Here is a 12711-nt window from a genome sequence, read left to right on the forward strand (position 1 = left end):
TAGGAAAATGGCCTCAGAGAAGATCATTATTTTACCCAGTATTAGAGGGTGCCCTTAAACAAAATGGCAACTCCAGTCGCGTTAACAGGGTGCTGAATCAGTAGCGACGTAAAGTGTTGCTCGGACACCGGGCTGGGCGGGGACGACTTACCGCTAAGGGTTCAGAACTGATTTTCAACCAGTCACGCCCTTCTCAAAGATGGCCGGCCTCACTTCCCGCACGCAACATGGACGTTTCCGATCGCTTCCTATGAATTTGAGGTTAATGTAATCCAGTACTGCTCTCATGACCAGAGTCAAGATGGCAGCCAGATCCCTTTAGAATTTAAGGGTAGTGAAGCCATTTATTTTTTTTCCCTCTCGGTGAAAATAGTCCCTTGCGCCTGGCTGTTGTTTTTGGAGGCGTGGTTGCCAGAAGTTAAAATGGCTCCTGGCTGGGATAGATTGAATAGGAAGTGAAGCTGTGACAGCGAGGCGTTGCCCGGCCCCTCTTTCCTAGGCGTTCTCTCCCGGAGTTCCTTTTGCCCTTACTAGACATGGCGCTGGCCAGTGTGTTGGAGAAGCCGCTACCGGTGAACCGGCGCGGGTTTTTCGGACTCGGGGGTCGTGCAGATCTCCTGGACCTGGGTCCCGGAAGTCCCAGTGATGGGCTGAGCCTGGCCGCGCCCAGCTGGGGTGTCCCAGAGGAGCCGAGAATCGAAATGCTTCATGGAACCACCACCCTGGCCTTCAAGGTGCAGACCCCGCCGTCGCGCCGGGCTGAGTCCCGCACGCCCGCGCCCCTTCCGGTTTCCCAGCCGACCGGAGCTCGCGGTGGCCGTGGTCAGGAAACCCAAGCGGAGGCCCGGGCCTCTTGTCTCCCCACCAGCGGCTTCGCTGTCTCATTGCCCAGGGAGGCCTCGGTTCTCGAGGGGGGCGGTGGGGCTGGGGGTGAGTGGGAGAAGGAACCCGAGGCTGCTTGGGTTGATGCCTAGGCCACCCCCGGTTGCTCCTATTCAGGAAAGGGGAGGCCGCAGCAGCAATGAACATTGGCAGAGGGAAGGCTGTTGTAACCATTCACCAAAGGTTTTGGAAACTGGGTGGCCCCGCTCGCTAGGCGAGGGTAACCGAAACGTTATGGCATGTGGGGGAAGATTGGTGGGAGGGAGCACTGTACTAGGAGCCAAACAGTTGGGATTCCTGACCCAGCTTTGCAATAACGAACTCTACGATCTTGGGCAAGTCATTCGATCTCATAGAACCTGTTCCCTTTGATGTGAAGCTCAAGTGACATTAGTATGTGGGAAAGTATATTGTGAAGTATAATACGACAGAGATGATGTTCTGGGTTTGCACTGACGCAAAGAGAAATGTCAAGGAGATGTTTTTGTGGTCTGATGTGGCCTGCTTTGTGTTTTCCTCTGATCTTAACAGTTTCAACATGGAGTCATTGTTGCAGCGGACTCCCGGGCCACAGCGGGTGCCTACATTGCCTCCCAGACAGTAAAGAAGGTGATAGAGATCAACCCCTACTTGCTGGGCACCATGGCTGGAGGGGCAGCCGATTGCAGCTTCTGGGAGCGGCTACTGGCTCGGCAATGTCGAATCTATGAACTTCGAAACAAGGAACGCATCTCGGTAGCAGCTGCCTCCAAGCTGCTGGCCAACATGGTGTATCAGTATAAGGGCATGGGGCTGTCCATGGGCACCATGATCTGTGGCTGGGATAAGAGAGGCCCTGGTGAGTTTAGCTGCAGTGGCATGATTCTTGGGCTGCCCCTACAGAAAGGAGGGGCTGGATGAACAGGTGAATGAAAGGGCTTTCAGTGCTGAGGATGTGTTGATTAGGTTCTGGGACCTTCCTTCTCTTTGTTCATGGAAGGCACTGTAGGGTGGGAAAGGGCCTTGGAGTTAGCCCTGCTGTGTCATGACTAACCGTGGGACCTCAACACAGGTTGCTTATTTTCTCAGCCTCTGTTTCCTCATCTGTTACATTGGTTAGATGAGGTAATACATGTAAAGCATGTAATGTCTGGCACATAATGTTTTTCCTTCTACTCTCTCCTCCACAAAATGATAAGACCTACAAAGAGTGGAATTTGAGAATTAAATTGGATAATAGACATAAAAACTCCAGTCAGTGCTATCTAATAGAAATATAATATGAGCCACACATTTAAGTTAAAATTTTCTAGTGAATATATGAAAAAAGTAAAGATAAATAGGTGAAATTAATTTTAACAATTCATTTAATCCAAAATACCTAAAATATTATCGTTTTGGCATGTGGCACTAGCCCCATTTCAAGTGCTGAATAGCCACATGGGGTTAGTCGCTACTGTATTGGACAGCAAAACTTTAGTATACAGTAAGTAGCCACTCAAAAATTAGTCATTTCTCTTCCCTTTTTTGCTTTAGGGAGTCTTTGGCCTAGAAGGGGCCTTTTGGGTTCATCTCCTTTCCTTGCTTAATATAAACACCCTAGGTCCTATTCCATCATCTCTCTCAAAAGAAATTCCTTAGCCTATTTTCCTTTCCAGTTTATAAAAACCTTGCTGGGAAGCTCAATCTTGTATCTGGTGTCAGTTCCTCTTCAGCCAGTTTTGAATGTCCCTTTAGTCAAGCTGGAATACAGCTAGTCACTTTCTGTGTAATTTTCCCCTTCGATGCTTAAAAATAGTTACTCTTTGCTCCTATTGTTTTTGCTTCATTCATTTAGCTCCTTACTAAATGCCTAGTTTTCCTCTCTCGAACAATTGTAGGGTACCCACAACTTTTTCACTTGCTTTGGGGAATATATCAGTTCATTACTCAATGGAGAATGAATGCGGTGAGATTAAAAAGTAGATGTGAAAGAGGAGCTCAGTTTGTTACTTTGGAAAGCGAGACACTTTTCTCTTTGAAAGGTGTGAAAGAATAGTTTCATACATCTTGTGTGGTCTAGGGAAGCATTTCAGAAATGTTACTTTGAACCCTTAGCTGTTGGGTTTGTTCCAGGTGGTAGAAACAGTGTAAGGGAGTACAGAAACTGGCTAGCAAGGACAACCCAGGAAGCTGAGTATAACCTAAATGGTACCCTGTCAAACCCTTCCTGACAAACCATCCCATTCAGAATGAGTCAGAACCAGACTGAACCGGACTGAGAAAGGATCACAGATCACTTAATATAAGGCTGAATGAGATGAGTACGATTTTTAAAAGAACCAATAAAATGCTGAAGAAGGTTTGAGGAGGAGAGAGTTACTTCTGATAGGAGGAATTGGGAAGACTTCATGGAAAGGTGGCAGTTGTCATGGATGTGAAAATGAGAGAAAGGAAACATAACAATTGAAGGAAGGAAGCATGAGATTTTGGGGGGAATAACTGGAAGTCCAGTTTAACTGGAACTAAGGTGTGTGAAGGGGAGTAGTGAGCCACGAAACCAGAAAGGTAAATTGGAGCCAGGTGGTGACCCTGCTGGGCAAGGTAGTGGCAGTGGGACTGAGGAAGGGCTAGATTGGAGTGGACATTAGAATCATCTGAACCTGAAAACTGATCGGGGCAGTGGGTCCCCAACCTGGCTTTCATTATAATCACCTGAAGAACTTAAAAAACAAGCTCCATGCTTGTCCCCGACTCCAGACCAATTGAAATAAAAAACCTGGGGTAAGTCCTAGGCATCTTTTTTAAAAGCTTCCTTAGATGATTCGGATGCATAGTGAGAGTTAAGAACCACTGAAATAGGAAAAAGATTAGTGATGCCATTGGCAGAATTTGAAACTACAGGAGGAAGTATGGGTTGGTGGGGCACAAGAAGGATGAGTTTGGTAGGTAATGGAGAACCACTGAAAGTATTTGAGGACAGGAAGTTTGAATCTGAACTTGGTGAGAAAGGCATCCAGTTGGAGAGGTCCAGCAGACAGTTGGAACTGATAAAAGTTTTATTAAAATTTTTGTCTAAATTTTCATCTATATTAGAAGTTGGCTAACTTTTTCTTTTTTTTTTTTTTTTTAAAGATTTTATTTATTTTATTTTTTCCCCCCAAAGCCATAGTAGTTAGTTGTATGTCATAGCTGCACATTCTTCTAGTTGCTGTATGTGGGGTGCGGCCTCAGCATGGCCGGAGAAGCAGTGCGTCGGTGTGCGCCCGGGATCCGAACCCAGGACGCCAGCAGCAGAGCGCAAGCACTTAACCACCAAGCCACGGGGCCGGCCCCCTAACTTTTTCATAAAGGGCCGAAGAGTAAATATTTTAGGCCTGCAGGCCATATGTTCTTTGTCTCAATTATTTAACTCTGCTGTTTTAGCACAAAAGCAGTCATAGACAGTGTATACACAAATGGGTGTGGCTGTGTTCCAATGAAACTTTATTTATAAAAATAGGCGGTTGGCCTGGCCAACCCCAGGTCTATACTGGCACTGTCTAATAGAAATAATGTCAGCCATACATGTCATTTTAAATTTCATAGTAGCCATATTTTAAAAATTAAAAATAAAGAAGAAATTAATTTTAATAGTATGTTGTATTTAATCCAACAAATCCAAAATGTTATCATTTTAGCATGTGGTACTAGCTTCATTTCAGATGCTCAGGCTAGTGGCTACCACATTGGACGGTGCAGATCCTTACAATATGACTTGGAACTCTAGGCTTTACTCTCCTATTGTGTGATATATGTCTTGTCCCCCAGATAGTCTAAACTCTGAGGGCTAGGATTGTTTTAAACATTATCTCCCACAGTGCCTGAAGTTCCAGTCTTGAAACCAAAGTCATTTGAATTATACTTGCTTTTTGGTTGTGCAGAGAAGACAGGCAAGGTAGTTACTATAATGTGAGGCGAGATGAGGTGGTATGTTGTAGAAGCCTGGAGTCTTAATATTTAATTTGATTCCCTCAGCTTTTTTTTTTTTTTTTTAAGCAATTTTATAGAAGTCCTATTTTCTTGTATTTATGTTGGTCTCGCCTGGGTTTCCAGAGGGTAGAGAACTGTTGCCTTGGAGAATGAATTAGATGTCAAAGGAGTAGTCGTTTTTTTTCCCTGCTAACCTCATCTCTCTTTCTAGGCCTCTACTATGTGGACAGTGAAGGAAACCGGATCTCAGGGACCACCTTCTCTGTAGGTTCTGGCTCTGTGTATGCTTATGGGGTCATGGATCGGGGCTACTCCTATGACCTGGAGGTGGAAGAGGCCTATGATCTGGCCCGTCGAGCCATCTACCAAGCCACCTACAGAGATGCCTACTCAGGAGGTGCGGTCAACCTCTACCATGTCCGGGAGGATGGCTGGATCCGAGTCTCCAGTGACAATGTAGCTGATCTACATGACAAGTATAGTGGATCTGCCCCCTGAAGGAGGGTGGATGTGGCTATTTTGCATTTGTTGGGGGGGTGACTTTCGTTGGTAATCTGGGTATAGCACCCCATCCTATAGTGGAGGGGTCCCCGATTATATTGATAATTTTGTTAAGCTCTGGTGCGTTGACCTCTGTGTTTCCAGTTGTTAATGAGCTGCTGCAGAGGTAATTATTTGTTTTACTTTCTTGGATGTCAACATTACACTACTCGACTTCAGCCTGTGTTGTGTCTTTTGTCCACACTGTCCCTCCTCCAAGCACTTTACAGTCAAATAAACCAGGACAGTGGGAGGGAAGTGACTGTAATTACAGGAAACAGTGGTGTAAAGACATTATCTAGTGAATACATTAACGTCCCCACTCATGAAGCTAATAACAAAGGAGAAGGAGAGGGAGGCAGGGAGGAGGGAGAGAATTCCCGATTTCGTTTGCAAAGAGATGAAAAGTTGATGAGGTGGAAAGATGCACAGGGCTGTACCAGGCTGAGCTGCAGAGGAAAAAGCTCTCACCCTGTGGTGGGGGAGGGGAGGCTGATGCTATGTGCAGAGCAGAAAAGTGAAGAGGGTCCATCTTGAATCTTTAATTGGGGAGGGAAGGGTTGGACCTGGGAAGAGGTGAGTGTGAAGGCAATAGTGACCACAAGCTGGGTGATCCTTGTCCTTTGGCCCTCCAGTGTGTGTATATATAGGGGACAGAGGGGGATGATGGTGGGCTTATATAGCCTCCTGGGCAGGAAGCATCATAAAGTTGTCACTGGAACGTGTGGGTGGGAAAGAGGCCCAGCTGAGAGCAGAGAGATGGCTGATTTATCACACCCAGCACTGAGGGGGTTCCCAAGCTATGGTGACAGCAGATGGCAAGGCCTTCTGTTAAAGAGAAGACATAGAAATAAGGGAAAGAGGAGGTTGGTGGGAGAAACCTTTAAAAAGCTGGGAGAGGAGGGCATAAATAATAACAGCTTTGTATTTAGTTAGCAAGAAGGAAGAGAGCGGTTGGTGAGGGTGACAACCCAGTGTCATGTTTTGACACTGAGGGGTTGGGAGGGTGTTGCACAGAAATAGACGGAGTAAGGCCTGTTCTCCCCCGTCTTCAGCTACCTTCCCTTCTTGCACCTTCTCTTCCCCTCCCCGCCTCATGCAGTCGTCCTATTGATTGATGAGGGCTGTCGACCAGGAACTGATTGAGGCTTGTTAATTGCATTTGTCAAATGCAGGGAAATTGGGAATTAGTGAGATTGGAGAAGGGAGTTTGGAAAACAAATGACTCTCGTGCCTAAGGAGATTCATTTTGCTGAAAAGTGCCTCGGGAGCCCCTGGAGTCGGGGAGCTGCTAGCGTGGACCTGGACCTACTGTACAGTTGAAGCAGGCAGGCGCCATGCCACGTCTCCCTTCTGTGAAGCCATCGGCAAATGGTCAGCTGTATGAGAGGCACAGGTACAATCATCTTCCTCTTGCTTAGGACACTGGTTTACAGATCTTTTAAAAAATTAGAACCTTTTTTAAAAAAAATGAACTCTTAGGAGCATCCCAACACCTGAAAGAAATCAAATCAGGTCAAGTAGAGTTGAGGAGTCCAGAGCCTCAACCACTGAGCTTCCCTCTCCGGCCACTTGCTACAACCCCCTGCCCCGCCTTACTCCCTGGCACTTCTTGGAATCCCAAGGAATGCAATTTGAAAATAACTGCTCTGAGAAGTAACTTTGAGGGTGGAAAGAAAGATGAAGATTGGAATTCTATTACATGACCCCAGAGAGCATGACTCCCTGGGCTCACAGCCCATGAAAGAAAATTCAGCCTGGAGAGAAGAGATGGTCTTGAAGCAATGGTACCCTTGCCCTGTTTCTGACTCACGCTTGGCTTCGGCAGTAATCTGGCTGTTTAATGTAAACACCTATTCTGCACTGGCTGAGTCCTTACGTTCAGGTGAGAAAACGCATAACCTACAGTCCTGTGTTTTGGCATATTCCTGTTTCCCTGCCTTCCTGGATCTTGGATAAGACTCAATGGAAGAGATCAATTTGTGTTGGGTTTTCTGGAAAGAAAGTAGAGCAGAGGCAGAGGCACACTGCAGGCCCCCAGGCCCAGTGATGTCCACCCTGTGCAGACGTGGCTTCTTGCTGCTGGGACTGGTCGGAGTTGGCTTTGCAGTGGTGGTGTGTCTCCGCTTGTGTGGGGATGATGGATGCCGCATAGCGTTGGAGAGATGCTGTTGAGTGGAGTGTACCAGTTCAGGGACTCCCATCAGATTCATTTCCCAGTGCAGTCCTCTTGACAAAGGATGATGGAAAAGAAATTGCCTTAAATAGCTGGAAGATTAATTTCTCTCAGCAGTTCCCAGTCGTCCAAGGGACAGGGCTCTTTAAGTGATGTCTGACAATTTCTCCTCCTTCCACAGATAGCTCAGTTAACACCAAAATCTGACTCCTCAGGGTAGCTGATGGGATTAATCTGATTAAATAGGGAGCAGGCACTCCTAGAGGCCCCGTGCTTTCCCTGGCTGGCAGAGAATGCTGTGGGGTTGAAGGCAGATGTGCCTTATAGCAGCTCCACACCAGACAAGGGGGGCTGTGGGGAGCAGCATAAGTAGAACGTTCACGAGGGAAGGTGAAAAGGTAGGGAGGACATGGGGAGGAGGGAGAAGGGCACAGTTAAAGCAAATCAGGGGCTGAAGCGTAATAGTAACTGAGCGTTCCCTCTTTAGGCAAAACCACCAGGTCAGTGTCTCTTGATATCCTCCTCAGCTAGCAAATGAGAAAACTGTCAAAGCCATTTGGGGAGTGGAAGGTTACATCCTTGGAGGGGAAATAAAACAACTGATTTATTCTGGTCCACGGATTCTGTGTGGTCTGTTTGGGGAGAGAAGCAAGAGGTGGGACGAAAGGGAGTAAGGGAAAAAAAGGTGAGGGAGCCTGGGGGGAGCGGAGCGCTTCCCTTGTCAGCGGTAAAGAGGATGACGGCCAGTGGAGGAGTTCCATGGGCATATCTAATTTGGCGAGTACAGTTTGGTATTTTATGTTCTGTTGTTTGTTGTGTTCTGTTAGACGAGCCCCTCCTGCCAGGGCTGTAGCACAAGACTAGGTCCTTTGAAACTGACCAGCAGCAGTGACCTCAAGACATGATCAAGTGCTTTATGATTTAAAATATACATATATTGCAACCAAGTGTCTCTGCTGTTTTTTGTTTGTTTTTAAATTCTAGTTTCCCTTCAGGAAGCCAGCATCATATTGTGAAAGCGTTAATTATAGCGGGCGAGAGGAGAGAGCTAGCACAGCAATCAGAACTGCCCTGATCAGCAGCTGCTGCCACCTCCTGCCTGACCCCGGCCGCCCCTCCTCTCCCCCTTCGTCAGCCAACTGTCCACATCCCTGCAGGGTTCCCCAGGCCTGGCCTCAGAGCCAAGTTCTTGAATCCAGGGGCTATGCCCCACTGAAGCATTTCAATAAAACGAGTTTCTAAAATGACCCGTTCGCAGTTGTTAGTGGGTCAGGCAGAAGAAATTCTACCCACGTCAGCTCCTTGGGTTTATTTAACCTAACTCATTTCTCCCTGAAGGTTCTGCCTGTGAGTTAGGTGCCAAGCCTAACTTGGTACTTAACCCTTTATCATCCAGATTTAGCTGTCATCAACCATGAATATCCGACCGAGTTTAACTGAAAGGAAATAAGACCCCGTGGGTTCACCCACTTCTGATGCCTCCGCCTACTCCCCCTATCCTCTCAGGCTGCCCCTTCTTTCTATTCTCCCCTTGCTTGATTTCATGTTTCCTCTCTGCTCTCTCTCTTTATAAAAATTGCCTTTTCTTTCTTCTGCAGAATTTAAATAAAAACCAATCAATCAATAAACCAAGTGCGGCTTATGGACTTTAATGTGACAAGAAAAGGTTATCACTAGCTGCAGGGGACCTAAAACGCTGGTATTACAGAGGGAAACACAGATGGAATGTGAGAAAGTGAGCTAGAGAGAACGAAAGACAAATGAGAGACAGAAACAGAAAAGCAACTCCTGGACAGCAACAGTGAGGTTGAGCAAAGTGGAGAGGGAGACAGGGACGTGGCAGAGATGGATGGAGACATTGATGGGCAGAGCTGGACTAAATGGGGGGGGACAGGGAGTGGGAGAGGAGACTCAGAAGGACAGTGATAGAGAGAGTGGGCAGGGGAATAGGGAGGAAGGAAGCAGCTAGAAGCTAATGCACAATGAAACATGTCCCCCTGGAGACAGATAATTTCTCCAGCCATACATAATGAACACGTGCCTCTCTGTGTGTTGCCCCTGTACTGTCACAGTCACTTACATTCTGCAAGAATCTTTCCATGTCTACACCGCTTGTGCAAGGTTGGAAAGGTTTGAGGTCTCTCAGAACCATCTTCTCAACCCAGGCAGCAAACAGAAAAGTAGAAACCTCTCTCATAAGAGGAACAGGATAAGTGAGGCAGGATCACAGATTCAGTACCTTTCAAAATTTATTTTTAGGTTCACAAAGAGGTCCTCTCTCCCCTCACCTCCCTCCGCTGGCCACACACATCACACACAGAACTCGTCCCCTTTGTTCTATACCTGCCCACAGGTCAGGGCCAAGGCTGTTCAAATGGGGGGAGGGGACACAAACTCCCAGGAAGACTGAGGAATAACAGGTGCTTCAGGTAAGAAGGAAGTAACTCGGTCCAAGCAGGAATGTATGTAGACTACCAGGGACCAAAGTCAAGGGAATATTTTTGGAACTACTGCGGCTTTTTTCCCAGCCCAGCCTCAATGCCATCACTATCCTGGGGACACCATACGTATTGACCTCCCCAGCATACAGAGTTTCACACAATACATAGGCCCTTTTTTCACGGCAGTTCATCTCGAGTGGTGATGTTTGGAGTTGTCAGGTCAGAGGGAATCCCCTGAGCACCAGGGTTCTGTGGCTGGGGGGTTATAATCACCCTGTGTCCCTTGAGTCTTGAGGCTGCACTCTCAGCTTAATGAAAGCAATGGAGCATTTTAAACCAGAACAACAGATTAAGCATCTCACCTCCCAAAGAGGAAAAATGTGCACAAAGGTGGGTCAGCCTTGAGTCAACAGAGCCCAGATATGGTCCTTGGCTAGGGGTAGCAGCATTCCATATCTCATTTAAACAGCCTTAGGCATGTGCTACACTGAAGAGCATCTGTGTAGGGTCTCTGGTTGTTTCATGATATGGCTGTCTTCCTTTTCAGTTAAACACTTACAATACTGTACATTTGTTTGTTCCCCACGGTGTCTAGCATGGTGCAGCCTACTCAGTAGAGATAGTATAATAAATGTATTTTTAATGAATAAGTGAATGAATAAATGATTTTACTATGGTGCTCTTATGCCAATGATTCTTACTTATCCTTCTCAGAACTGTGACTCTGCTATTGTTGGATTTTAAGATGCTGTTTGCTGCTCCAAAACATACTATGAAACATATGTTTAATTTTTAAAATTAAGACAAAATTACTTGCTTTAAGAATTTTTTTAATGTTTTTTTTAATTTATTTAATTTATTTATTTATTATTTTTTTTTTGTGAGGAAGATCAGCCCTGAGCTAACATCCATGCCAATCCTCCTCTTTTTGCTGAGGAAGATGGGCTCTGCACTAACATCTATTGCCAATCCTCCTCCTTTTTTTCCCCCCAAAGCCCCAGTAGATAGTTGTATGTCATAGCTGCACATCCTTCTAGTTGCTGTATGTGGGACACGGCCTCAGCATGGCCGGAGAAGAGGTGCGTCGGTGCGCGCCCGGGATCCGAACCCGGGCCACCAGTAGCGGAGCGCCCGCACTTAACCGCTAAGCCATGGGGCCGGCCCATGAATTTTTTTTAATGTTATACCACTCCCTGCTTATAAATGAAGACAACTAGGTGTCATAAAAAGCAGGGTTTTTTTGTTTTTTTGCTGAGGAAGATTCGCCCTGAGCTAACATCCGTTGCCAATCTTCCTCTTTTCTTTTTAGCCTGAGGAAGATTAGCCCTGAGCTAACATCTGTGCCAATCTTTCCTCTATTTTGTATGTGAGCATGGCTGGTGAGTGGAGTAGGTCTGCGCCTGGAATCCGAATTGCGAACCAGGGCTGCCGAAGCAGAGCGCAAGGAACTTTAACCACTCAGCCACAGCGCCGGGCCCTAAAAAGCAGTTTTGAAGACCAGTCCTGCCCATTCCCTCTTGTCTAGATTCTGCAGTCCACTGTCTTTCTCTTCAAATGGCAGGATTAGTCTCACACAAAATACAGTCAGCCCTGAAGAACTGAACTTCAGGTATAGCTCTGTAGGTTATCTCCCTTAGCATATTTGGTTTGGTTTGGTTTTTTTTCTCTTAGACTCATAGACAGAGGCTTAGCCAATACCCAAGCCTGGTCCCTGGAAGTCAAGTGCATGAGGCTTTTTACAAGGGAAGGACTAATTGTTGATGGTGAAAGAGAAGGATTTGTATCACCAAGCCCCACAACCTGAAAATGGAGACAAGCCACTTTTCTTTGGGTTTTGGTTTCCTTTACAATCTAGAATTGTTGCCCCTTATTTTTCTTCTACTTGTTGAAAAAAATGCTTTGACATCCTAGGTGGCATGCATTAATGTGCACTTTGGAATTTTCTGAAGCATTATAACGGAGTCCTAAAATAAATCAGAGAATCCCAGAGTCTGTAGGACTATTTCCTCATCTAGAGAAAGAGCTGAATCCACATATCTAAAGCAAAAGTTATCTTATTTTTTCACGTTTTGAAATGTTTCAAGATTTCAGAAAAGTTGAAAGAACAGCACAATGAATACCTACATACTTTTCACATAGGTTCACTGATTGTTATCATTTGGCCACATTTGCTTTCTCTGTATATATCCATTGATTTATTAATATTTATTTTACTGAATCACTTGAAAGTAAGTTACAGAGATCATGACAGTTTACCCCTAAATGTGTCTCCTAAGAACTAAGATATTCTCTTACAAAACCACGATACCACACCAAGAAATTTAACATTGATAGAATCATATTATCTAATATCTAGTCCATATTCAAATTTCCCAATTGTCCCAATAATGTCCATTATAGCTTTTTTTTCCTGACCCAGGATTCAATCAAGGCTCACACATCACATTTAATTGTCATGTCTTTTAGTTTCCTTCAGTTTACAACAGGCTTCCATATTTGTGTGTGTCTTTTATGACATTTAAACTTTGAAGAATCCAAGCTGGCCGGCCCCGTGGCTTGGTGGTTAAGTACGCGCGCTCCGATGCTGGTGGCCCGGGTTCGGATCCCGGGCGCGCACCGAGGCACCACTTCTCCGTCCATCCTGAGGCCAAGTCCCACATACAGCAACTAGAAGGATGTGCAGCTATGACATACAACTATCTACTGGGGCTTTGGAGGGAAAAAATAAATAAAAAATAAAAT

The 12711-nt window shown here is 45.9% G+C and overlaps 1 protein-coding gene across 1 annotated transcript; it reads left to right on the forward strand.

Annotated features, from left to right (window-relative positions):
* The first annotated feature begins 515 nt into the window (after positions 1-515).
* Positions 516-5531, forward strand: PSMB5 (proteasome 20S subunit beta 5). Its single transcript, XM_004421238.3, has 3 exons — positions 516-734; positions 1414-1720; positions 5024-5531. The coding sequence occupies exons 1-3, from the start codon at positions 537-539 to the stop codon at positions 5308-5310; spliced, it is 792 nt and encodes a 263-aa protein (XP_004421295.1). The 5' UTR covers positions 516-536; the 3' UTR covers positions 5311-5531.
* Positions 5532-12711: the final 7180 nt, after the last annotated feature.

The sequence above is a fragment of the Ceratotherium simum genome, chromosome 3, assembly GCF_057802395.1.
Source record: "Ceratotherium simum simum isolate JZ-2026a chromosome 3, ASM5780239v1, whole genome shotgun sequence".
In the NCBI taxonomy this organism is placed as follows: domain Eukaryota; kingdom Metazoa; phylum Chordata; class Mammalia; order Perissodactyla; family Rhinocerotidae; genus Ceratotherium; species Ceratotherium simum.

What these genes read in the sequence shown, in the direction of transcription:
- PSMB5 (XM_004421238.3), top strand. Translation starts at nt 537, where the DNA reads ATGGCGCTGGCCAGTGTGTTGGAGAAGCCGCTACCGGTGAACCGGCGC. An exon ending in CCACCACCCTGGCCTTCAAG is followed by an intron (nt 735 to 1,413) that starts GTGCAGACCCCG and finishes TGATCTTAACAG; the next exon opens with TTTCAACATGGAGTCATTGT. An exon ending in CTGGGATAAGAGAGGCCCTG is followed by an intron (nt 1,721 to 5,023) that starts GTGAGTTTAGCT and finishes CTCTCTTTCTAG; the next exon opens with GCCTCTACTATGTGGACAGT.